The sequence below is a fragment of the Monodon monoceros genome, unplaced genomic scaffold (assembly GCF_005190385.1).
Source record: "Monodon monoceros isolate NGI ecotype Baffin Bay Population unplaced genomic scaffold, NGI_Narwhal_1 Super_Scaffold_19, whole genome shotgun sequence".
Taxonomy (NCBI): Eukaryota; Metazoa; Chordata; class Mammalia; order Artiodactyla; family Monodontidae; genus Monodon; species Monodon monoceros.
In genome coordinates this window covers 626,256-653,346 of record NW_021703775.1, presented here as the reverse complement: position 1 = coordinate 653,346, position 27,091 = coordinate 626,256, and the positions used below count along the sequence as shown (strand labels likewise).

Sequence of the window (27,091 nt, the reverse complement as noted above, 5' to 3'; positions counted from 1 at the left end):
GAGCTTTTTCATCTTTTTTTTTTTAATTAATTTGTTTTTGGCTGCGTTGGGTCTTTGTTGCTACGCGCTGACTTTCTCTAGTTGTGGCGAGCAAGGGCTACTCTTGGTTGCGGTGCGCGGGCTTCTCATTGCGGTGGCTTCTCTTCGTTGTGGAGCATGGGCTCTAGGGGCGCAGGCTTCAGTAGTTGCAGCGTGTGGGCTCAGTAGTTGTGGCGCACGGGCTTAGTTGCTGCATGGCAGGCGGGATCTTCCAGGACCAGGGCTATAACCCGTGTCCCCTGCATTGGCAGGTGGATCCTTAACCACTGCGCCACCAGGGAAGTCCCAGAGCTTTTTCATCTTGCAAAACTGAAAGTGTACCTGTTAATCAAAACTCCTTACTTCCACCTCCCCCAGCCTCTGGCCACCACCATCTACTTTCTGTCTCTATGAGTGTGACTCCTCTGGGGACCTCATATAAGTGGAATCAGACAGTATTTGTCCTTTTTTGTCTGACTTATTTCACTCAGCACAATGTCCTCAAGTTTCATCAGTGTTGTAGCATACGTCAGAATTTCCGTCCTTTTTAAGGCTGAATAATATTACATTGTATGGATGGACCACATTTTGCTTATCCATTTCTCCATCCTTTGGCATTTGTGAATAATGCTGGTAATGAACTTGGGTATACAAATATCTCCTCTAGCCCCTGCTTTCAACTCTTTTGGATGAATCCCAGGAGTGGGATTGCTGGATCATATGGCAACTCTCTTTTTAGTTTTCTGAGGACCCTTCGTACTGTTCTCCACACTGGCTGCACCAGTGTACATTCCCACCCGCAGTGCACCAGGGCCCCAGTTTCTCAACCAACACAACACCCTGCGTGTGAGGTCCGTTCGATTTGCATTTCCCTGATGACTAGTGATGTTGAGCATCTTTTCATGTGCTTGTTGGCTATTCTTTTTTTTTTTTACATCTGTGTAGTACTATGTGTAGAAACCGTGATTTATTTAATTAATGTCCTGGTTAAACAAACCTCCTCAGTTACTCTTAAAAACAAACTGCATTGGCCCTGCCTGTACAAGCGTGTGGCCAGTTCTGTTCTGCTGTCGCACGCCGCCCACCCCCACTGCAGTCCTCCGTAAGGGGCAGCCGCCACCCCTCGGGGCTCACCGGGTTCCCCGGAACGCTCCGCGATAACTGTCCGTAAACGGGGTCTTCAGCGCTGCTGCAGCTCCAGAAGCGGCCCCACAGCGCGCACCGGGTCAGAGCGGAGCTGACTTCACATCAGCACCGACACCGCCCACCTTCCCCGCCCGCGGGATTCTGGTGCCCGAACAGCGGAGCAGGACGGAGGGCGACGCGGCCCCGCACCCCGACCGCGCCGTGCCCTCAGGCCCCGGGAGTCCGCCTCCGCTGGGGCGGGGCCTCGGCGCGCGGGGAGGGGCGGCCTGAAGGCGAGGGCAGAGCCAAGACGGGGCTGGGCCGACATAGGGGCGGGGCCTACATAGGGGCGGGGCCGACATGGGGCGGTCCAGGGGGGCGAGGCCTATATGGAGGCGGGGGCCGACATCCGGGCGGGCGGTTCCGGGGGTGGTTGGTTGGGTGGGGCCTGCTGGGCGGGGCCGAGCCTAGGTGGGCGCGGCCTCCGCCCCCGCCCCGCCCCTTCCTGCCAGTCCGCGCAGCGAGGAGGAGCGGCGGGAGCGGCGCGGGTACGCGGTGCGGGTTCGCGTGGCGGGTTCGCGTGGCCGCCGGAGATGCTGGGCGTGGCGGCAGGAATGACCAACAGGTAAGGCCGTGGCGGCCGTGAACCCGCAGCCGGAGCCGGAGCCACGTCGGCGGCGCTGCCGGCCCCTCCCCATGCGCTGACGGACGGGCCTGCAGAGCCGGCGGCCCGAGTGGACCGCGTCCCGGCCCGGCGCTCCCCATGCCCGGCGCTCGCAGCCCGGCTCGGGTTGCGAGAGGCGTCCGTGAGGGCGGGGACGTCTCAGGGCTCGAGATTTACCGAATTAGAAATGAAACTGAGACTTTAAAGGACATTGACTCATTCATTAAACGTAAAATAAGTCTGTGATCTCAACATACATAACGCATGCTTTATGAAAATAGCATTTTCCTAAACAAAAAATTAGTGTGATGAGAGCCCTGCTCTTACATTTTGCATATCTCCTAAATGTCTGCATTTTCCTGCCTGCTCTGCTTTCAGTCCATTGCGGTCCGTTTGGGTTGAAGTCTGAAGAAAATCTGCTCCTAACCAGACGTGTGGTTGGAAAAGGGATCAGTAGTACTTTAATAGCTTTTCACGTAGTTGCGGTATTTTTCGTTATTACTCCAAAACTAGACAAGCTTAATGTTTCTTAAAGATTAGTTTGATGTGGAGTCTGAAGCCTTACAAGGAGGTTTTCACTCTCCATGACATTAAAATTCACCGTCTGCCCTGAAGTTGGAAGGGGCTTGTGCCCCGTTGTAACATCACCCTCATTTGGAAAATGTTGATTCACTGAGTTAGGCAGCCCTTCCAAGTGTTGACACATCTCTTTATACAGCATCACTAAATAACATTTCTTAATATCACGGCTGATCTCCTTAGAAACTCTCTAAGTTTGAGAAGCTGTCGAACTCCAGGTGGTGGATACAAGTTTTCCAACATTCTAATTTTCAGTTGAAAGCTTGATTTTTATTATTGATAGGAAACTCTTGTCAATTGTTTTCTTCAGAGTAACAGACTCACTTTGTTTAGTTTCAAGAAATGTCTGCCAAGTGCAAGTCTAAAAACCATAGTTTGTTATTCTTTCTGGTAAAAATGGTAGACCATGAAAAAAAGCATCTAATTCAGCCGGCACTGGATCACACTCGTGCTTTCCCTGCAGACAATCGTCTTACTGTGGTATGCAGCCCAAGTGCTTTGTTCATCACAAGAAACAGAATACAGGGTCAAAGTTCGAGATTTAATAACAGTAATTTGTATTGCTTCATCAAGGACATTTTTTTTGTTTTAAAAAAATTTATTGAAAATTCAATCAATACAAAATTTAAAATATATGTAAGGTATAAAGGATGACAATACAGTGTATACAATATGAATTAAGAGTAGAACCAAAAAAAAAAAAAAAAGAGTATAACCCTTTCCTTTTAAGAGCCTTGATCGTCTCCTGATCCCATCCCATTCCCATCCTGAATTTTCCCTTCGCAATCCCTTGCTCTTTTGTGTGGTATTAAGCACATTCATAATGTTGTGTGGCCATCGCTGGCATCTGTCCATCTCCAGAACTGTTTTTTCTTGCGAAACTGAAACTCTGTCCATTAAACAGCTTCCCATTCCCCTGTCCCTCCAGCCCCTGGTCTCCCCTGTTGTATTTTCTGTCTCTGATTTAGACTATTCCAGGCTCCTCATATAAGTAGAATCATCCAGTCTTTGTCTTTTTGTGACTGGCTTATTTCACTCAATATAGTGTCCTCAGGGTTCATCCATTTTGTAGCCTGTGTTAGGATTTCCTTTCTTTTTAAGGCTGAATAATATTCCATTGTATGTTTATACCATTCATTTGTTTATTCGTTCATCCTTCAATGGACATTTGGGTTGTTTCCACCTTTTGGCTATTGTGAATAGCGCTGCTATGAACATGGGTGTACGTTTTTTATTAGAAACTTTTATTGAGAGAATTGTAGATTCACATGCAGTTGTAAGAAATAGTATAGAAAGATCCAGTGTATCCTTTACCCAGTTTCCCCCATTGATAACATTTTGCAAAACTGTAGTGCACAGTCTCAGCCACAGTACTGATAGTCATACAGTCCATTAATCTTATTCAGATTTCCCCAGTTTTACCTGTAGTCGTGTGTGTGTTGTGTAATTTTATCACGAGTGTGGGTGTGTGTATCCACCGAGGTCCAGATAGAGGACAGTTAGTGCCCTCACCCCAAGGGTCCCTCCTATGCCATTTTCCTCCGTGTTCTCCAATGCCTGCGGTTTAAACCACGCATCCATTCAGCATCTCTAAAATTTTGTTATTTCAGAAATACTGTATGAGTGGAATCATACCGTTCTTAACCTTTTGGGATTGCGTTTTAAACAAGTCAGCTTAATTCCCTGGAGACTCGTCCAGGCTGTTGTGTGTATTGTAGTTTCTCCTCAGGGTGGGTGTATATAGGACGGCTTAACTGTCAAATGAGGAACAAATGAAGGACATTTGGGCTGTTTCCGGTTTTGGCTATTAATAATAAGGACATATGGACGTTTGTGGACAGGTTTTTGGTGTCACCATAAGCGTCCCTTTCTCTGGAATAATTGTGCAAGAGAGCAGTGGCCGGGTGCATGGTGATTCCTTGTTTAGCTTTCTCAGGAGCGTGGACTTTCCCAGAGTGGCTGGGGCAACACCGCTTTCATCGGGGACACCGAGAAGGGAAAGGGGTGTTCTTTCCCTGCAGGTGCCTGGGGCTGAGGCGCTGGGTCCCATCACCGCTGCCCCTGCCTTGATTGGTGCTGGGGGCTGGCATTGGGCCCACGGCTGCCTTTGCACCATCAGTAAAATGCCTCCACCGCGCGGAGGGCCCAGCGTCTTCCCGGAGCTTCTGAGCATTATTATGAAAACGCTTTTCATCCCCGGCTTCTTGAGAAGGTCTGGGGACCTCCGGGGTTTCGAGGCCACGCTTTGAGAACCACTGTTAACATAACCTGAAATCGTGAGGGCCACGCAGGTATTTGGAGGATTTAAAAAGGGAAATCCACAAAGAGTTTTCCTAGAAACGTGTGGCACATGCTTGTTGTACTGAGTGCTTTCTAGTTGGAGGGGGTTTTAGTGGGACTTGAAGAACCACTAGGGGAAAAGCAGCTTTTGCCCTGAAGGATTTTTCCGGGCACGATGCCAGCGTGTTATGAAGAGGGTGGTGTCCTGGCAGCGAGGGTCTTCGTAGGTCTTCAGTGCTCTGCCTGTTTGTGCGCTGAGGAGATCGAGCACTTAGTTTAAGGAAACTGATGAAGACTTGGTAGCGGGAAAGGTGCCTCGGTTCTGGTTTCCGTGTGCCCTGCAGGCCTAGGGCTGTCAGGACCGCTGTCTTGACTGTTCATTGCCCCCCTTGCCTTTGGGGTGACCCTGAACCACTCCTGGACGCTCTTTCTCCTGCTGGGTGTGGGTGCAGTGCGTGGCCTTCCCTTTCCTCCCCGAGGGGACCTTCCTGCCCTCCTCAGCGTCCGGGGGCCTGCAGTGGGGAAGGCAGATCCAGGCCGGTGATGGAAGCACAGAGCTTTACCCCAGGAGCCTCTGTTTTCAGTAATCTTGTGTCTGTTCCTCAGAAGATCATGTAAATAAACCTCAGCGTAGGTCACGTTCTCAACTAGGGCTGCCCTTAAATAGAAGGAAAAGCATCTCAAACTGCTGGTCGATTTTACATTTCTCGTTAATTGTGCCTTAAGCTGTGGTTTCCTGCCTACAGAAATGTCATCTACATTACACGCTGACCCGTGGCCAGGTTGTCTTCCAAAAACTTTAATTTTAAGATACTAGAGAAGCGAGAGCTGGGGTGCCCATTGCCACGTTCCGTGGACCCTCCAGCAGCTGTGGTTTTACCCCTTGTGCGACGACCGCTCATCTCTCGTTTCACCTCATCAGACGTTTGCATGCAGGAGCTCACGGGAGAGGGGGTCACGTTCCTGCATCCTTTTCACGTCGGAGCATACTTTTTGCCTTGATGAGTCCACAGTGACATTCTGTGTGCGGGTTGGAAGGTGCAGACACAGCTGGCCGTGGCCAGTGCATCCCATGGGAGGGGAGGGGCGCGGAGGGTGGAGGGTGAGCTTGGGCTGGGACGCGCAGGAGCGACGTAGCTCACCTGAGGTCACATAGGGCCCCATGCAGCAGTAAGAAAGAATTCAGAAAGATCCAGTGTATCCTTTACCCCGTTTCCCCATTGATAGCATTTTGCAAAATGGTGGTGCGCGATCCAAGCCACAGTATCGACGGTCATGCAGTCCCTCGATCTCACTGGGATTTCCCCAGTTTTACCTGCGGTCCTGACCCTGGGACATCCCCATAGGCTGCAGACGCCCAGGTGAGACCTTGTCTGATGTATCTGAGCCCCATGAACATGGTAATTCTGGAAACGTCTGGATGAAGTATCAGATGTTGCCGCAGAGCTAGTGTATCACAAAGGTCATGGATGTCATCCTCTTTGAAGTGGATTCCTTTTGTGAAGCGCATCCTTGGGGACTTGGGGTTCTGAGGCCCTCGTGCTAGTGACGGTGGTTCTTCGTCCCCGGAGGCCTGGGTCTCCTCTCCACCCCGTGCGCTGTCCCCACAGGGCCAGCCCGAGAGGCCTTCCTGCTGGCGGGCTCCTCTGCTGGTGCACCTGTTAGGGAACAAGTCTGACCATCCGCACAGACAGGCCATGAGGTAATTCTCACGGGGAGAGTGGGAGTCCTCGTGTCGTGTGTCTGTTTCGACTCCTGAGGCCGGGCGCGTTGCCAGGCAGCACAGGGCCCGCCTGGGGGAGCGTGTGGGCACAGCTGGTGGTGGAACTGGGCCTTGGTGGGTCCTTCTCCTTCTCGACGTGGTGGATGCGGCATGTGGTTCTCAGGTGCCAGGTGGGTGTGGCTGCAGAGATTCCCAGGCGAGTGGGACGTGGTCCCAGCTCATGAGAATCTTTCAGTTTGTTGTCATTCATGTCGGTTCCAGATTCGCCTAAAGCATCATGTTGGTCATGTCCCCCCTCTTTTCAGAATGTTGAGAAGACTCCCGATTGCCTGTCAAATAAGGGCCAAACTGCCGCGCCTGGAGTTCAGGCTGTTTGTCGCCTTCCGGCCTGTCACAGGCCCCTTGGTTCTGAAAACATCCGGTGCTCTCCCATCACAGGGCCTCTGTCCACGCGGCTCTCTTGGGCTGGAAAACCTTCCTCTCCTGTGTCTTGTCTGCAGTCGGGGCAGGATTGCCTCTGGCCCCTGGATACTGAGTTCCTGCAATGTGGACTGAGGTTGTGTGCTGGGGGCTCAGGGCTCAGAGCTTGTGTCTTTCCTCCCAAAGCACTTTGGCTTCTTTTCGGGTAGTTATCAACTTCTGTTTTATGTTATAGTTACTCGTATAGATATCTAATCTTTTCTGCCAAATTGTAGGCTCTGAAAGTAAAGGAACATCTGCATCATGTTTGTTAGACGTCCAAGAAAGAAACAAACGGGATTTAAATGAGCTTTATTTCTCCTTTTATTCCTTCATTCATTAGTGAATTGAAGAGTCCAGAGCCAGCTCTTCTGAGTGTCTGTGACAGTGCTTGAATAAACTCACAGAACTTGGGGTAAGACGAGATGGCCTTCACATGTGGTTTAACTTAACTCTGCAGGCAGAGACCCAGCATCCACGGACCACTGGGAAGAAGTTCAAATGATGTCATCCCTGTTTAGATTATTTCATTTCATGGCTAGGCTGCTCTTTTGGAAACTTTCTTAGTAATAACCATCTTTTATTAATGACCTACGATGACACAAGTACTTTAAAGGAGTTAAACATCTGTTTCACAAATCTGACACGGCTGCACTTTGAGGCAGGATTTTTATGCCCATTTTACAGATGAGGAAACAGCACAGGAGGTTGGGAAGTCCCCGCGTCACAGGGACAGGGTGAGATGAGCCGAGGTTGATGCTGAGCTGTGCCCCCTCCCCGTGGCCCCTCCCCAGGTCTCTTCCCCGTGGCCCCTCCCGTTCAGGCGAGGCTGTGGCTCCCACTTCTCCTCGCTTTCAAGGTGTCCTCTTTGTGTGGTTAATAGTTGCTCCCCGAGCATGGCAGCCGCGAGGGAGCTACATCATCTCACTGCCGGACGGTCCTTCTTTCTGAACTTGGAGGGTCCCAATCTCACTCTGGAGCCCCAGCAGAGAATGTATCAGGTGAGATCACGTTCTTCACTTAAATTTGGTGTCTTTGTGTGTGTGTGTGTACATGTGTGTGTGTTTGTTTTCATTTTGAGCTCCTGGCTGTGCCGCGCACGTGGTGGCGACCTTGACAAATCTGGGGACCGATGTTCCAGTTCAGTGCAGGTCTGTCCTGCGCACTGTCCGGGGCTGTCAGCCGGGGTGTGTGTAGTCACGATGCAGTGTGGAGCTCGTTGTCTGTCTTGTATGGGGGTTATTTGTGTCCAGGTACCAGAGGAGAAGTTAAAAAAGTCTTTGCGAAATTAAAGGAGGAACTGATCATTTGTCACCAGTTATTATAGCTTTGCTGTCATTAATGTAAGACATGGGCCCCAGGCAGTGTCTCTTGAGCCCCTCAGGAGGTAGGGACATGCCAGCCTTCAACCGGGAGCCCGGTTTACTTGGCACGTCATGGGGGAGAGTCAGGAACCGGGTAGAGCTGCTCCCGAAACGTGGGCTGCAGACCTCCCCGCACGGGGGTCCTGCCAGTGCAGATGGGCCAGCCTCATCCCCTGCTTCTGGGGAAGAATGTCATGAAGTCTGTACTTTTAAACTTGTTTTATTTTTAATTTTAAAAAATTTTTCAGTTTTTTGGCTGCGCTGGGCAGCATGCGGGATCTTAGTTCCCGGACCAGGGATCGAACCAGTGCCCTCTGCAGTGGCAGCGAGGAGTCTTAACCACTGGACCACCAGGGAAGCCCCTAAACTTTTTTTAATGGAGAGTTCAGACATAAACACAAAAAGTAGAATAATGTGTCCCCATGTCCTACCTTAGCTTTAGTCCTCACTGCCTGGCATGACCTCACCTGTGACCGAGGCCCAGTCCTGTCCCTCTGCTCTGCCCTGTGTCGTATCCTAGAGATTTTATTTATTTTATTTTATTTTTTTGGCCTCGCAGCATGTGGGATCTTAGTTCCCCGACCGGGGATCAAACCCGCACCCCCAGCAGTAGAAGCAAGGATTCTTAACCACTGGACCGCCAGGGAAGTCCCTAGAGATTTTAATAGGTATCCTAAGATGGTAAGGACTCTTCTAGAAAAGATTTTTAAACATAACTACAACATCATTATCCCACCTGAAAAAGATTAGTACTATTTCCTGTATATCATCAACTACCCAGTTAGTGTTCAATTTTTGTTTTATCTCAAACATTCACTTTATAGTTTTTTCTGAATTGGGATCTAAATAAGGTTCATACCTTTTGAGAGCTTGATAAGTCTTTCAGTTTCTTTTAACATATAGGTACCCCTTCCATCTTTTTTTTCCCCCTTCCTGTTCTTGGGATTTTTTTTGTTGAAGAAACGGGTTCCTTGTCTTGAAGAATTTCCTACAGTCTGGATTTGGCAGGTCGCATCCTCTGGGCACAGTTTAACTTATTTGTTCCCTATAAAGTGTATAAATTGATTGTTGGATCTAAAGAAGCAGTTCTCAAACTTCTTGGTCTCAGGACCACTTTCCACTCTTAAAAATTATTGAGGACCCTGAAGAGCTTCTTGATATTTGCTGTATTTGAAATTTAATCAACCTTTTGTATGTTAACATAAATATTTTGTGATTATTTTCCAAAGAAACAAAATAGTGAAGAGTGGAGTGGCTTTAAAATACTTTAGACGTATAGAGAAGAGTGGCTTTAAAAATACTTTTTGGGCAGATCTCGTCAATGTCTTAATGGAAGACAGCTGGCTTTCATTCTTTTGTAATACTTCACGTCACGTAGCTTCTGGAAGACTGCACAGTGACCCGTGAGAGGAGAGTGAGAGGCAGTTGCCGTCTTAGTGTTGGTGTGAACGTGGCCTCGACCTGCACGTCTTCTTGGAAGCTGCGGCCCAGAAGCCTGAGTGGGCTCCCACACCCGTGACTGCGTGAGGGAAGGCGGTGGGTCCTCCCGTCAGGAGGTGATGATGTTGGCAGCTGTGGATGGTCAGGGCCCTCCATCAGACCTTTTCTCTAAAGGGCCACGTGGTAGATACTGTCACCTCGGCTCAGCTGTGCTGTTGTAGCGTGAAAGCTGCTGTAGACAGCATGTAAGTAAATGGGCACAGCTGCTTTCCAGTGACCTTTTAACTACAGACACTGAAATCTGAATTTCATAGAATTTTCACATGTCGCAAAGTATTAACCTTTAGATTTTTTCCCAGCATTCAAACTGTTAAGAACCTGGGAAGTATGGATCAGGTGGACATTTTCCTATTCCTCCCACTAAGCACAATAAACGCTGGACATTATGTATAAAACAAGCGTAAGACTGTGAAGTGTGGGGAATTTCCTGGCAGTCCAGTGGTTAAGACTCGGTGCTTTCAATGCCGTGGGCCTGGGTTTGATCCCTGGTCGGGGAACTAAGATCCCACAAGCTGCATGACGCGGCCAAAAAAAAAAGTTCTGCAATGTGGAGAGAAGAAGGCAAGCTGGCAGGGACCATGGGGCCTGATGAACAATGGGGTGATGAGTTGTCTGGGTTTTCTTTTTACACTCATATCCCCATTTTATCCCAGACTCTGGCCGTCTAGAAATGCCAGCAGGTACAGACCAAAAACATGTCACAACGAAGACTGTTCTCTGTGGGACCAGGAAAGACAGTCTAACAAGAAGAAAAATGTTTAAACGGTAAATGCTCGACTTCAACCAAACACCCAGAAACAACTGTGACCTCACCCGCACTCACGGCAGAGAAGATAGACTGGGGAACAGAGCAAAGCCTTGGGGACCTGTGGGACCTTGGAATTCTGAAAGCAGAGGAGGAAGCGCGTGGGGTGGAAAAGGCCCAGAGGAAATAATGGCTAAAGATTTCCCCAAGTTGGCAAGAAATGTAAACCTACAGATTCAAGAGGCTGCACACGCCACAAATAGGATAAACCCAAGAAAATTCAGGCCAAGACTTATCATAATTAAGCTCCTAAAAACTAAAGACATTAAAAAAAAACCAAAACCTTGAAAGGGACTTCCCTGGTGGTCCAGTGGCTAAGAGTCTGCGCTCCCAGTGCAGGGGACCTGAGTTCAATCCGTGGTCAGGGAACTAGATCCCATATGCCACAACTAAGAGTTCACATGCCACAGCTAAAGATCTCGCGTTCTGCAACTAAGACCCGGTGTAGCCAAATAAATAAAGAGATAACTATTAAAGCAACAACAACAAAAACCAACCTTGAAAGCAGCCAGAGCAAACTGACACCATTTGTTTATGGGAAGAAATTGGAAAGACAATAGGTTTTCATCAAAGACTCTGGAGGTTAGAGGGAAGCGGCACAGTGTTTTTGGTGTTGGACTCTTACATCTCCAGAAGTGGGGGACTGAAAGGTCTTTATAAGGACCCTGCAGATCTCAGCTGCCTCTAAGCTTCTGTTAGAAACACAGGCTGGCTTCTCCAGATGCAGACTGTCTGGCTGAGAACTGCAGTTGTTTGGATTTGAAATTTTGCATGGAAAGGGTGTGAAGCCCCTCGGTGCCTCTGGAGTAGAGCTCAGGACGGGTCTTGGAGCCTGTGTCTGAGCTTGTCCGGGCTGTGTGTGCGCTAGCCTCACGTCACGGGAATGTTGACCGTTGGTGATGACTTGGGCCTTAGTAACGATTGTCCTGAACTTCGTCTGTGTGTGCAGAGCTTTGGGGTTTATGAAACCTTTTGCCTCGTCCCCCAGTCCCTACCTTTCCAGCCCCATTTGTGATTCATCCGCCCCCTCCTTCCCCCAGTTCCCTAGGAGAAATGTGTTCTGAGAACTGTTTGAAGTTAGGACACACCTTTTTCTTTTGTGTCTTCAGGTTTTTACATACCCTGTTTCCCAGCGTTTTGTGCCTTGTGAGGTGTTCCGTCCTCTGGGCTCGTTTCTGGAGTCATCTTTTCCATGCTGCCTTGGCAGTCCAGCCCTGTTGTTCCCCCTCCTTCCTCCCCAGCTCCCCTGCTGGCCCCGTGCACCATGACCCTAATGGTATAAAACCTGCCACCTCACTTGTGAGGGGTGATTCCCCAGAGCTCCACCCTACACCCCACTCCCTTCAGAGGTGGTTTCTCTCCGTTCAGCCCGTGTCCCAGGATCTAGCGACAATGCCTGGCGCCTCTTAGATGCTCAGTAAGTAGGTGAATGACCAATAAGAATAAATATGAACATCCTTGCTTTCGCATGAAGAATCGGAGATTTGGGAATTTGAAAGATGCGCTCAGGGTAGGAAGCTGACCCAGGAAGGAGCTGGAGCTTGAATTCTGGTGACTTGATTCCAGGGATGTTGGTTTTTCCAGCTGGAGCACCGGCCCGTTGGCGCTCCCGTACCCCTGCCAGCTCCACGTTACCGGGATGAAAAGAGCTGTGCGATCAGATGTTACCATGGGAAAGAGCCTGTGCTCAGACCCCAGCTTCGCGTTTACCCGCTGGGGGTGGCCCGGCTTGCCTCTGCCTCGGGTGCGGAGTGAAGGGAATAGTGCTGGTCACGGAGTTAGACCAGTTTCCACGTGTGACACATCCAGACAAACGGGGCCCCGCACGTCACGCACCCTCCTTGCTGGTTGTCCGGAAAGAGGGAGGAGAGGAGGTTTCCTGAACACGGGTGAACACGTGACCACTCTGAGCTCACAGGCCTGGGGGCCGCGTTTTGCGGACTTCCCACCTAGATGGTTAACTCCTTCGGGTTCGGCGGACGTCGTGATGCTGCAGTTGAAGGCATTTCCTGTCTTAGCTGCCGCACTTCTGAGAAGGGAAGCTTCCTCTTCCTCCGTGACTACTTGGTAACCCGGTGGAACCAGGTGACGGATGATGCACGCTGTCAGGTGACTCGGTCCAGGCCCCTCCGCGTCTGCTGCTGCCCCACACTCACGCCCTGAGCCTCGTGCTGGACGGGAGCCCTGCACGCGGACGAGCACGTGGTTGAGCACGTGGTTGTGGTGCTCCCATTCCACGAGGGCTCGGTTGGGGCCGAGACCCGTGCTCTGAGCTGTGCGCCCTCCCTCGGTGGGGGCGGGGCTCCTCCAGGAGCTCATGAGCCCCCCAGCCTGCCCAGGAGGTTGACCCCGGCCAGGTCCCCGTCCAGGCGGTGGCACTGCGGGCGGGGCTTCTGTGGGAATTGCCGGCGTCCTGCCGTCTCCACCGGAGGACAGCTGGGGTGGGGCGGGACGTGGTGACGTCAGTCGAGGACGCCTCTCTCGAATCCTTGGAACGTGATGGGGGGATCACCAGCCACGGCCTCGAGTGCCTGGACGCCCTCAAGGGCAGTCGTGCCGTCAGTCCTGGGCTCACAGAGGCAGATGCAGAAACGTAAAAACGACCCCTGCTAATCAGTAATGAGCACATAATTAAAGAAGGGACCTCTGGCGTCTGGCTTATGCCTTGCTTCCAGCTTGGATTTATTCTTCAGAGGCTTGAATACAGGTTAAGATTGAGCCTGACTCCTCGGGCTTGAGCTGAATGCCTCTTTCTGCTATTCTAATGGGAAATCTTACAACAAAAGAAATATTCGTTCACTACTTTCAAATTTTCAAATTCGGAGAGTGTGTGGTGAAATGGTGTCCAGAACATCAGAGTTTAAGGTCATTGCCCACATTAGAATACCCCAGTTCCCTTGGGTCCTAACGGATTGCTGTCAGAACTGTTCTTTCTGTGGAGCACAGTGTAGATTTTGTCACCGTGAGGCATGTGTCAGGGATGAGAGCGTAGTCTTCATTAGAATCTTGAGGTGGAGTAATTCATCCACCAAACGAGCAGCCTTCGTTTTTGGAGTGTGGGTAGTGATGTTTTTGTAAAAGCCAGGGATCCTTGGCTTTACAGGGAACATGGCTGAGACTAGTTTTCTGTTTTCAAAAATGAGCCTAAGGGACTTCCCTGATGGCGCAGTGGTTAGGAGTCCGCCTGCCAATGCAGGGGACACGGGTTCAAGTCCTGGTCCGGGAAGATCCCACATGTCGCAGAGCAACTAAGCCCGTGCACCACAACAACTGAGTCTGAGCTCTAGAGCCTGTGAGCCACAGCTACTGACCCCCGTGCCACAACTACTGAAGCCTGCGCGCCTAGAGCCCGTGCTCCACAACAAGAGAAGCCACTGCACTGAAAAGGCCGCGCATTGCAACAAAGAGTAGCTCCCGCTCGCCGCAACTAGAGAAAGCCCGCGCGCAGCAACGAAGACCCAACGCAGCCAAAAATAAATAAATTTTTTTAAAAAATGAGTTTAAGGTAGTAGGAGCTGAAGCTCCTACTAGAATCTGGAAAGTTCTGTTAGCACTTAGCTGGTTTCAGGTGATTGAGTATATTTACATGATTGAGGAGGATGAGAAAAATATGTTTAAAAAATTTTTAAGATATATGTAAAGGACGCTAGGTTGTCTGTGTTATAAGACAGACCAGAATCACAATGATGTAACTTTGAAGTGGGTGCCAAGCTAATGTCTGAGATAATTTAATGGTGGTTTTTTTAATGCTGGCTTACTCGCATCAGGACGTGAGAGCACTTTTTGTCTCTTGGGCATTTGCCAGGTTTGCACAAAGCAGGAGGCATCTGCAGTTGTCTGTTTAAGGCAGTTTCCCCATGCTTTTAACAGAACGTGTTAGCGTGGGTACTTATGCTATGTAAGCTACGTGATTGTTGCTTCCCTATGTTAGACCTGGGCTTTCCAGCCTTTGTCAGGTGCTTTCCCCTCTCTAGTGTTACTGGTGATGACAAAGGACATCGGTGAAGTTTAGAAAGTGGTGCTTAATTTTATTATATAGCTGTCTATTGAATCTGACAAAAGACAAAAAAGTCCCAGCAATTCCTCAAAATTTTAGAGGTCTGTTTTTTCCCACAAAGGTCATTTGAGGACCGTGAGACCAGACTTAAAAAGAAGCGTTTTCCCAGCTTGAGCCCTTTTGATTTTTATAAAGAAACTCCCACATCGCTTTCTGATAATACGTTTGGTCATTTAGATGCTTTCTATGAAGGAAGTTGTGGTGATAGTTTCTGGAACGTGAAGGCTGCAGCAGACAGATTAAGTGGGTGATGGGAAAGCCAAGGATACAGGGCTTGGGAACTTTTTAGAAATGAAGCTTTGTTTTGTGCAGTCTTGGTTAATCATGCCTCCCAGGAGGAAGCATTGCTAGAGATTAGCTAGACAAATGGGATGAAAGTCGAAATTTGAGGTTGGATTTGTTAGATAAATTTTGATTAAAGGGCTGAAGTTGTAAGAATGCGACATCGTCCCACAAAAAGCTGCTCATACTTTCTGGGATACCTGTGTATCCCACGCCCAAGTGACGATGCAGAGCACACAGGAGGCACTCAGTACGTGCTTGTCAAATAAATAAGTAGTGGTGTCATATGTTTTATTTGGTGTGTATGGGGTTTGGCTTAGTGAGGTAGAGCTCTTTAAATGTTGCCGTATAATAACACGTGAGTAAATGCTAATAAAGATGCCCTCAGTAAGCATTAAAATAGATTTGAAGGCTCATTTCAACTCCATGTAATTTCAGTAATTCTGTGCAGTATTTCAGTATTTCTTCTCTCCCTCGGGATTAGTGCAGGAACAGTTCTCGGACATGGGAAGATGCTGTTCTGCCCCAGTGAGGCTTCCAGGTGCATGGGTGAAATCTTCTGGATCACACATGAACATTTTTTCTTGTGAACTTCTTCAGTTTGCCATATTAATATATAGCTTCAATACCATTAATCAGAATTCCAGGTGGGCATCTTCTGGTAAAATTGATAGAATTATCCCGACGTTTCTTTCTTTGGAGGAATAAAGGGGCAAGAATAACAGCTGGTTACTGCAGGGAAGAATGTGGTGTGAGGGGGGGACATGAGCCGTGTTGGCTGTTTACACATCATAGGTCATCACACAGGCTCTGTGATAACAAGTTTTTCAGGGGGAAATAGGCAAATTATTCAATTAGTGTCCCACAAATGGTGAGATCATTTGTTAGCAGTTAGGGGGGGAAAACCAGTTTATAGCTTTATAGCCTTATATTACATCAGAAGAAATTCCTGATGGATAATATTTAATAGTTACTTATAAAATTCAGCCAGATGAATGCTAAAATAAAATAGAAATGTTTATTAACTTTTTCAGAATGAGAAGTACTTTTTAATTTTTTAAAATTAATTTATTTTTGGCTGCCTTGGGTCTTCGTTGCTACGCGTGGGCTTTTTTCTAATTGAGGAGAGCGGGGTCTGCTCTTCATTGCGGTGCGCGGGCTTCTCATTGCAGTGGCTTCTCTTGTTGTGGAGCATGGGCTCTAGGTGTGCGGGCTTCAGTAGTTGTGGCATGCGGGCTCTAGAGCGTAGGCTCAGTAGTTGTGGCGCACGGGCTTAGTTGCTCCACGGCATGTGGGATCTTCCCGGACCAGGGCTCGAACCTGTGTCTCCTGCATTGGCAGGCGGACTCTTAACCACTGCTCCACCAGGGAAGCTCCAGCAGGTGGACTCTAACCAGGAAAGTCCTAGAATGAGAAGTACTTTTTAAATTCAGAAGTTTTAGGAACAAATTACAAAAGGAAAGACATTTGAATAAGAATAAATTAAATTTCTGAAAATTAAAAACAAAAAACAGACTGGGAAAAACACTTGCAACAAAAGCAACATAGAAAATATTAGTATTATGCGTTGATCAGAATATGAAAACCCTAGTACATGTGTAGGGAAAAGAACATGAACAGAGATACTATAACAAAATAGAAACAAAAGAGGAAATATAATTAATGTACAAAAGTACAGAAAGTGTTCCAGCGTGATTAGTGATTCATCAAAGAAATAAAATAGACGTTATCAGTTGCCTACAATATTAGCAGAGCTTATTAAAAACATAATTATCTTATATCGCTGGCATGAGGGTATATTTGTAAGATTTGTTAGGAAAATAATCTGGCAGTATGTATCAAGTCTGAAATGGTTTATAACTTGTAATCCAGAATACCCACTTCTGTAAATCAAACCCAAGAAAGTAATTGTAAATGTGAAGAGAATTTGATGTGAAAAGATTCTGGCAGCATTATCTATACTACAGTTTGTCCTACATTTTAATTCAATTCTGACACTATCCACCTGGAGTGTAAGATTAACCAGCTTTGAGAGCACCATTCAGTGGTATTAAATACAGTCATAATGTGCAACCGTCCCCACCATCCGCCTCCAGAGCTTTCACCTTGTAAAACTGAACCTCTGTCCCCACTAAACGCCAGCTCCCCGTCCCCTCCCCCAGCCCCTGCCCCACCATCTACTTTCTGTCTCAGTGGATATCACACAGGATTTGTCCCTTTGTGTCTGGCTTATTTCACTCGGCACAGTGTCCTCAAGGTTCATCCATTTTGTAGCCTGTGTCAGAATTTCTTTCCTTTTTAAGGCTCAGTAATAATCCATCGTATGCGTAGACCCACCAGTACAAGGATGACTAGAAGTGGCTTCCTTGTCTTGTTTCTGATCTTTTGGAGAAAGCATTCATCTTTTGACCATTAAGTTTATCTCTTTTATTCCTAGTTTTTGGAGTGTTTTTTATCATGAAAGGCTGCTGAAATCCTTTTTCTACGCCTGTTGAGAGAATCGGGGATTTTGGTTTTTGTCCTTTAGGCTGTAAATATGGTATATTACATTGATTGATTTTTGGATATTAAACCAAACTTGCATTCCTAGGGTAAATTCCACTTGATCACGGTGTAAAATCCTTTTTAGATGTTTGCAGTGTTTTATTTTTTAGGTTTCCTTAAGTTTTCTTTTTTTTGTTTTGGGGTGTTTTTTTTTTTTGAGGATTTTTGAGTCTGAGTTCATAATCGCTGTGTTCTATAGTTTTCTCATTTTGTGTCTGGTTTTGGGTGTCAAGGTAGCACTGGCCTCGTGCGGTGAGTTGGGATGTGATCAACGCCCGTTATGTCCACTGACCATGAATTCACAGCTCCTGGTGCGTTCTTCTTGTTATGGTTCTTGGGAATGGTGCGTCTCTGGCCTCGGGAACCCGGGTATCTTTTTCTGTGGCTTGTTTCTTTCTCTGGTCATTTTCCTTTGCACGTTTGAGGAAGATAGTTCTGTTTCTAGAGTGTGTGAGGTGAGCCCTTGTGGCAGGACTTGTGCCTTGTTTACAGCCGTGTCAGCCGTGCAGTGTGGACCCTTCCAGTTTGGGGCTTTCCTTTGGGAAAGTACCGTTCGTTGATGTCTGAAGTGCCCTCTTTGTTGGCCATAAAATACAGAAGGAATCGCTCCATGTTTGCAAAGGGGCACAGAGTACATGTGCTGATGGACCCCGTCCCCTTGTCAGGTGAAGGGCTCTGGGTCGTCTCTGAAGCTGAGTGACCCGTCCTGCTGTGCAGGGAAGTGCGTGGTTCTCCGTAGTCATTCTGTCTGTCCACTGGGCTCCTTCGGTTACAGGCAACAGAAAGCAGCTCTGGCTAACCTAAGTCAAGAAAGGGGTTATTGGAAAGGCTGTGAAATTGTAGATAAGAGGAAAACTGATTATTCGTGTCTCGGAAAGAACCGGGGTATTAGTCACCCTGTCTTCAGATTGCCTTTCTTGGGATGAGTCCTTTCCGGCTTTTTTACCCTCTGTGTCATTGGGCTCAGGATCCCGGTGTCGGGAGCAGCGGGTCGGCCTGGCCTCAGTGGGTGGGTGTCCACCCGGGGGAGCAGGGCTTCCTCACTCGGTCTCACAGAAGGAGAACTGAGGCGTCATTACTAGAAACAGGGGTGGATCAGGGAAAACAAATGTTTTCTGCCTGGTTGTGGTCCATCCTTTTAAAAACAAAGGTGATTCAGGTGCTGTTAATCTGAGCACCAGGTGCCCAGTGGGGGTCTGTAGACACAGCTGAGACTGAAAATCCTTTTGAAGGATTTTCCTGTATGTTAAAGAGAGAGATCCAGAGAGACAGGAGAGCAAAGTCTGCAGCCTGGGACCGAGTAGAGGTGCAGCAGGATGCCAGAGCAGGTGGGGGGCCCTTCAGCAGCCTGAACCTTGGGAGGGACTAGTTCATACAGTAAACAGTATTCGAAGGAACAGTTCTCACTAAGAAATGTTTCCAAGCCACAGACTCCAGGGGGTGCTGGGTTGATATGGTGTTGATGTCTTTCACTCCAGGCGGCCGCAGTGTCTGTGTTAGGGCTGGAGTTTATGGTTGATTTGTCACCATTGAGTGTTTTGTACAGCTGAGAGAGAGCTGTGTGGTGAGCTCCCAAGCCCCCCCCCCCCGGCAGCCAGCCTGACAGATACAGGATGAGGCTGTCAGGTGCTGGGGGAGGGGGGGCAGCAACCTCAGCATCACCTGTGACCCGCTGAATGAGATCCTTGGGGGATTCATGGACCTATAAAAGTTTGAGACACTGCAGAGTGGGCATTGTTGCTTGCCTAGCAGCATCCATTCCCTGTGTTTCTCTTAATAACAAAACGCAGGGTTTTTGTTTTTTCAGTGCCCTTTGTAATACTGGTAGTAATGAATCTTAAGATGATGAAATGGTAGTCCTCGTTCCCCCCCGGCAGCCATCCTACGACCATGAAGGGACCAGCCTTGAGACAAATCTGGCACGAAGCTGTCAGAACTGAGGATGGAAGGAACCTGGATTTGTGAGCTTCTGATCTGTCCTGGGCCTGGGTCTCTCCCAACCCCGATCTCCCAATTATGTGTGATAAATTTCTCATCGTTTACACCAGTTTGACCTTGGGTGTTTTTGTTCCTTGCAGCTGAAAGCATCCTAAAGTATCCAGATGTGGAAATGGGTGCTGGACACACAAGGTGTTGTATGTGCCGATCCTCTGTAAAATACCTACTTTTTCAGATGGTCACAGGTTTTTCTCTTAGTCTTATGAATAATGCTTTTACCCCCGGGTGATCATTAAATTGTTCAGCTGAAGGTTGGTGGAGAGAGGGGGAGTAAGAAGATTGAGAAGGCTGTCCTGAGAGGGGGCAAGCACCGGGCTGCAGAGCCTGCTGGCTGGGGAGCTGATCCGTGCTTTGCCCTGATTTGGTGTTTGCACCTCAGTTTTTCATTTGTAAAATGAGAAGAAGAAGAATGAAATGGTGGAGGTGAAAACGCTTTGAAAACTGGACTCCTTTTTTTCCCCAGTTTATTTCTCATTTCTAATTGCTTTTGTTTTTTCTTTATGGTGCTAAAACATACATAATGTAAAATTTACCATTTAACCATTTTTAAGTGTACAGTTCAGAACTGTTAAGTTCGTCAGATTTTTTCAGCAGAAACCTTACAGGCCAGAAGGGAGTGGCTTGACGTATTTGAAGTGATGAAAGGAAAGACCTTCCAACCAAGAATTCTTTACTCAGCTCGGTTATCATTTGGATTTGTGGGAGAGATAAAGAGTTTTCCAGATGCAAGAGCTGAAGGAGTTCATCAGCACTACACTGACCTTGTAGGAAATGTTAAAGGGACTTCTTTAAGCTGAGAAAAAAGGGCACCAACAACCTAAGTCTCCATCGACAGATGAATGGATAAAGAAGTTGTGGTGTGAATGTGGTGGAATATTACTCAGCCATAAAAAAGAATGAAATAATGTCATTTGCAGCAACAAGGATGGATCTAGATGGTGTCATGACCTTGTAGGAAATGTTAAAGGGACTTCTTTAGGAAGTAGGAAAGAGCTTGTAGGAAATGTTAAAGGGACTTCTTTAAGCTGAGAAGAAAGGGCACCAACAACCTAAGTGTCCATTGACGGATGAATGGATAAAGAAGATGTGGTATGTATGCAGTGGAATTTTACTCAGCCATAAAAAAGAATGAAATAATGTCATTTGCAGCAACAGGGATGGATCTGGAGGGTGTCATGCTAAGTGAAATAAGTCACACAGAAAGACAAATGATGTCACTTATGTGGAATCTAAAAAAAACAAAAAAAAATCATCAAACAAAACGAAACTCACGGATACAGAGAACAGATTGGTCATTGCCAGAAGGGGGGGGGGGGGTTGGGCAAAATGGGTGAAGGGGGGTCAAAAGGTACAGACTTGCACTTAGGAAATACGTAAGTCTGGGGGATGTCATGCACAGCATGGTGACTATAGTTAATAATGGTGTTCTGTGTATTTGAACGCTGCTAAGAGAGTCGATCTTGAAAGTCCTCATCACAAGAAAGAAAATTTTGTAACTTTGTATGGTGATGGATGGTAACTAGTTTTATTGTGGAGGTCAATTCTTAGTGTAGACGAATGTCAAACCGTTATATTGTAAACCTGAATCGAAAATAATGTTATATGTCAACTATACTACAACTAAAAAAACCCCCAAACGTGTGCAGCCATTACCACTATTTCCAGAACTTTTTTTTTTTTTGCGGTACGCAGGCCTCTCACTTTGTGGTCTCTCCCGTTGCAGAGCACAGGCTCTGGAAGCACAGGCTCAGCGGCCATGGCTCATGGGCCCAGCCGCTCCGCGGCATGTGGGATCTTCCCGGACGGGGGCACGAACCCACGTCCCCTGCATCGGCAGGTGGACTCTCAACCGCTGTGCCACCAGGGAAGCCCCCCAGAACTCTTTGTCATCCCAAACAAACCCTGTCCCTGTTAAACGCTAACTCCTGTGCCCCTGCCTCTGGCCGCTGGGAGCTCTGTCCTACTTTCTGTCTGTACGAATCTGATGACTCTGGGGAACTCGTGTAAGTGGAGTCCCACAGGATCTGTCTTTTAGTGTCTGGCTTATGTCACTGAGCACAATGTCCTCCAGGCTTGTCACGTCGTAGCAGGTGTCAGGATTTCCTTCCTTTTATAGTGAACTACATTCCATTGTATGTATGGATCACATTTTGCTTATCCGTTTACCTGTTTTGGACACGTGGGTTGCTTCCACTTTTTGGCTTTTGTGAGTAATGCTGCTGTGAACATGGGTGTGCAAGTGTCTGTTTGAGTCCCTGCTTTGAATTCTTTTGACTATATACTTAGGAGTGGAATTGCTGGATTATATGGTTATTCTGTGTTTAACTTTTTGAGGAATAGCCAAAGTGTTAAAAACTTGAGTCTTTTTAAAAATGAGTTGTTGGGACTTCCCTGGTGGCGCAGTGGTTAAGAATCCACCTGCCAATGCAGGGGACAAGGGTTCGAGCCCTGGTCCGGGAGCAACTAAGCCCGTGCACCACAACTACTGAGCCTGTGCTCTAGAGCCCACGAGCCACAACTACTGAGCCCGTGTGCTGCAGCTACTGAAGCCCATGCGCCCAGAGCCCATGCTCCGCAACAAGTGAAACCACAGCAATGAGAAGCCCATGCACTGCAACAAAGACCCCAAAATATAATATAAATAAATAAATAAATTTATTTTTAAAAATGAGTTATTTAGAAACAGATTACAAGGTGAACCTGTGCCTTTCTTCTTGGGACCATGTTTTTTTCGTTGATTGCAAGGACTTAACAGTTTTAACACGGGACTCATGAACTGACCTTTTTATAACACGTTGGACATAGTGTCAGATTCATATATATTACCCTCTTTAATCAAAATTAGAGAATAGGCAGTTTCTGTAAGTTAAAGTTTCAAAGTTTGAAATGTAAAATGCTTCATGAGATTTTCGATGTCAAGGTACCCAACTTTGTGTGTGTGTTTGAGAAAGAATTGATTTAGTTCTTCCAGTAAACACAGCATCTTTATGACGCACGAAAAACAAAGGGCTGAATGTCTAATGAAATAAAGACGTAAAATACAAGATCCTACTGCTCTATTAACACTTTCCAGCAAAGAGAGATGACCTTGGACCATTAGATGTTAACACTTTCCAGCAAAGAGAAATGACCTTGGAGTGTTAGACACCTGAGACATTGCAGGTTCAGGAGCGAGAGGAAGGTCATTGTGGGCATTCTTGCTGCAGCGTCCCTGATGTCTACTGGCAGGTAATCACAGATGTACAAGTGTTTACCCTTCCCTCCCTTGGATTGTAGGCTCCGTTCTAACAGCCCAGCAGAGCTTGCTCATGTTTTTATAATGCTCAATGCCTCTGTTGTTCTGGCATTTCTTTTTTTTTTTTTTTTTTTTTTTGCAGTACGCCGGCCTCTCCCACAGTGGCCTCTGCGGAGCACAGGCTCCAGACGCGCAGGCTCATCGGCCATGGTTCACGGGCCCAGCCGCTCCGCGGCATGTGGGATCTTCCTGGACCGGGGCACGAACCCGTGTCTCCTGCATCGGCAAGTGGACTCTCAACCACTGCGCCACCAGGGAAGCCCAAGGTGGTCTTTTTAGATAGTCTTTGGAGGTTATCTGCAGGAAGAGAGAGGTCTTGTAAGGCTGGGGTGAATTATTATGTAGTTTATGGGTCTAGGCCCTCGACCACATTGCGTCTTGTGTGGAAGTAGCAGGACTTCTGTGGGTCCCATAGGGGCGGATGGTAACTGAGAAGTGTCTTGAGCCACGTTTCATCCCTGTTCCACTATTCTGGATGTTGTCTTGGAGCTGTTTGCAAACAGTGTGGATACCCCCGAAAATAGACACGGACGGCTGTAGTCGCTCATCCCCACATGACTGATGCCAGGTGGGCAGTGCAGTCCCACGGAGATGCTGTGATACCTTCCTCTGGGGTCGCGTTCAGGAGGGACCGAAGCAGCCTCACGTGACGTTCCGGAAACGCTCCCAGCCGGTGGTAAAAGAGAGTGACCACTGTTTTAGACAGTGAACCTCAAACATTTCATCTGCTCTTTCTTGGAAGGCTCTCGCTCTTTAGCTTTGCGCATTTAGCACATAATCCTGTATGATAAGAAGGTACACACAGAGAGGCGTGGGCTCAAGTCCTCATTTGGAGGAGCTGCTCCGGGGGTGGAGGGGCAGGCAGCCCAGAGACAGTCCTGCAAGTGGCCGATGGGGAAGGTCTCCCTCGGAGTCGTGTGTCCTTCGGGAGCTCGGCCAGATCCGACCAACAGCCTGCCTGTAGGTTAAGGACCACTGACCCTTACCTGTTAGAAAAGGTGGGTAACGGGTGACGTTCTCCCGGACAGTGTGAATTTAGTGCAGCGGGTGCAAAACCGTGATGAGACACAGACACACGAGCAGTGAGTGCACTGCAGCTCATGTCTGCGCACTGGAAGTGCTGCACGTGGCCCGTCAGAGCTGCTGGGGACGGAGGACTTGAGGAACCGCAGCCTGTTCATCCTGACCTGACTTCACATCCATCTTCTGTGCCTTATGTCTCTCCTTCGCCTTCCAGGAATTTCCCTGTACTGGGGTGTAACTGGCGCACGTAAGCTGCGTACTGAGCTTCACACTGTCAGTTTTTCCTCGTGACGTCATCTCTGCCAACAGGGTGGTTCCGTGCAGCCCATCAGCCCCAAGGCCCCTCGCGCTCCTTTGTCATCCCCTCCCCCCGGGCCTCTGATTCCTTTGCCACTGCAGTCATAGGAGAATCTGAGAAACATTGTCTTAGGGAATTCTATGTTCTGGAACCGGCCTGGACCCCAGAGGCAGCTCCTGGCCGAGCCTACGTCTCCGCCCACCCCTCGTCCATCGTCTCTTGGCCTAGAGCCCGGCCCGATCTGCAGTTTCGCACATGCAGTGCGAGCGAGCTTTGCTGGTTCTCTGTGGCTCCCTGGGCCCCGGCAGGTGTGCGTGACCAGTGCTTTCCAGACTGTAGTGAAGGGTGAGGCTTTTCTTTAAAAAAAAAAAAAAAATTCCGGTCCATTGTGGACCAATGCTTCTGTAAAAGACAATAAAAATGGGTTACTAGAAAAATGAAGTGAAAAAAAATCATATGAGTACAAATCTCAATTTTTTTCTTTTTAGATTCAGAAGATGTAAAATTTCTCTGTCAAATTAGTAACTTTACACCTGTTCTCAACTTCTGCGCTGATCTCATTGTAGGTGGGAAAGAAAATCTCACGGTCGCAGCTACACTGAGTAGCACTGTGATAGGCCCCTCTGCTTTTCCTGTTTGTTTCACTGGGTAGAGTGATCTTTGACCGCGCTGTTAGAGTTTCCCACTTGGAGTGATCAGCAGCTGTTGGCCAATTATCTTGACCTGGGAACTGAAAGGAAACTAACAATAGTTGAGTACTTACTGTGTGCCGGCCAGTGTGCAAAACATTTTTATTTTTATGATGTTAGCTACGGGATTGTCATGTACAGCCTTCATGAATAGATGCTGAATTTTCTCAAAGGCTTTCCCTGCGTCTATTGAGATGGTCATATGATATTTATTCTTCATTTTGTTAATGTGCTGTATCACATTGCTTGATTTCCTGGTATTGAACCATCCTTACATCTCTGGAATAAAATTCTGCTTGATCACACGGTGTATGATTCTCAGCGGAGGGGTGAATTAATTCACTTGAATTCACGTAGTCAGTTAAATATGTCTGAAACCTCACTCTGGGCCAGATGTGTCCCAGTCTCTGGGGATACAGCAGGAAGTAGAGCAGATGAAACTCCCCGTACTCAGGGGGCTTATGTCTTTGTTGTGGGGAGAGATCATAACCAAACAAATGAGACGCATTAGATGGTGATAAGTGATGGGTAGAGACGTAAGTTAGAGGAAGGTCTGGGGTGGGAGGTCGGGGAAGGTTTCACCGCCATGACCTCTGAGCAAAGATACGAAGGGGCAGAGGAGAGACCCCCCCCACCCCCACCATCAAAGCCAGCAGTGATGGTGAGGCTCCCGGAGGTTTTTGAGGAGCTCAGTGAAGTTAAAGACCTTTCTCCCAGGTAGTAGATGGCTGATCTGGGTTTGAACTCAAATTTGGCTTTTTTTTTTTTATCATGCTTTAAAGTCTTTATTCAGTCTCCATGCTCCTGGTTTAAAAGATGCCTGAATCCAAATACAGTGGAAATCCATTTGGGAGTGCAGTTTTCGTGTGTCAGGGAATTAGGCTGAAAGTCTGCTCTCGTTGTGGACTTTGCTTTGGATTAGGTCTGGATATTTTCCAAGGCTTTGAATATCTTTTTCCTAAGGGTAGAGAATACATGAATTTTGTGGTTGAATTTCCATTTTTAAGTGGATGAACTTTCTCTAGGGGCCATAGAAAGCTAGATAACATCAGGGAGAGACTTTTCACAGGAGAATGATGATTGAAGCTCTGGAAACCTTTTGGTGTTGCTCTTGCATACGTGCACTTGGCAGTGATGGGCTGTGTAAGGCGCTCCCTGCTCACCACGACCTGTACTTAGCAGACGCCTCTCCTCTGTGTCGACAGGCGCCCTGGCTGGGGGCTCTTCTCCCTCTGGCCCCTCTCCCACTGCCCAGGACCCCCCTTCCACACAGACCCTGTACCCGTGGTCCAGGCTGCTGAACCCTGGACTCCCCTCTGCCTGTCACTCGGCCCCAGATTGGGTTCGGGGGGGTTGTCACTCATGACTGTCGGGTGTAACTTTCTCACTTGAACTTGAACACCACATGAAATTCCCATGGCGGGTATTCCCATACCTGTTTTACAGACGAGGAGTGTGACGTAATTTGTCCGAGGTGATCATCCCTGGATCGCTGCTATGCCGTCTCCCTTTTCAGCTACAGTTTGGACTTGAGCAAGCTTTTGTGGGTTGGTCATGATTTTATTAATGAAATTTATGATATGGCTCCTGTGGAAATGGCAAAATTGTAAACAGAATTGGCTTCAAATTTTTGATGCTTGAGTTGGGGACTACTTGAGTATCATTCAGTTTTTACAGCCTTGCTAATTTTTCTTGAAGACTTTATTTTTTAGTGTAGTTTTAGGGTCACAGCAAAGTTGAGGGGCAGGTGCAGAGATTTCCCATACACCCCCTGCCCCCCCGCCCAGCCTCCCCCATTATCAGCATCCCCCCCGATGGTGCATTTATTATAATTGATGAACCTACCTTGATAGATCATGGTCCCTAGTTTACGTTAGGGTTCACTCTTGGCGTGGTACATTCTGTGGCTTTTGAGAAATGTGTAATGACATGCATCCACCGTTATGGTCTCTGCATGCAGAGCGTTTTTATTGCCCCCAGATCCTCTGTGCTTGGCCTCCTCACCCCTCCCCCAACCACACCCACGCCTCCCTTTTTTTTTTATACATTTGCAAACATAGGATAAAAACGGGAACTAACCTTTCTTCAGACAGGGGCAACAGGAGGCAGCAAGCTTGGCCCGATGCCTGTGCGGCCAGGCCTGGCTCCCCACTCACGCCCACCCAGCATGGCTCCCTCTCCGTTCCCAGCCTTGTAGCCATCCCGATGTCCTCAGCTCTCCCCTTCCCTCCGGGGAGTTTGTCGGGGCCTTTGTTCCGCCGTGGCCTCATGGTCCTGCCGTCGTGGGGCTGAGGGTCTGGACAGGACGCTGACCTGTGGGTGGGGCAGTGCAGCTGCGCCCTTCTGTGCTCCCTTTTCCTCTTAGGCCCTCTTTCCTCTAAAGAATTG

The 27,091-nt window shown here is 48.1% G+C and overlaps 1 protein-coding gene across 2 annotated transcripts in view; it reads left to right on the top strand.

Annotated features, from left to right (window-relative positions):
* The first annotated feature begins 1,665 nt into the window (after nt 1–1,665).
* Nucleotides 1,666–27,091, top strand: part of LIMS1 (LIM zinc finger domain containing 1) — a 92,661-nt gene continuing 67,235 nt past the window's right edge. Inside the window, exon 1 of one of the 2 annotated variants that reach the window (XM_029232664.1) lies at nt 1,666–1,768. In XM_029232664.1, coding sequence (XP_029088497.1) covers nt 1,737–1,768 — 32 coding nt within the window. In that variant the 5' untranslated portion in view covers nt 1,666–1,736. Of the gene's footprint in view, nt 1,769–12,148; nt 12,627–27,091 lie in introns of those variants that run through there. The other variant, XM_029232665.1, reaches the window with a different exon arrangement.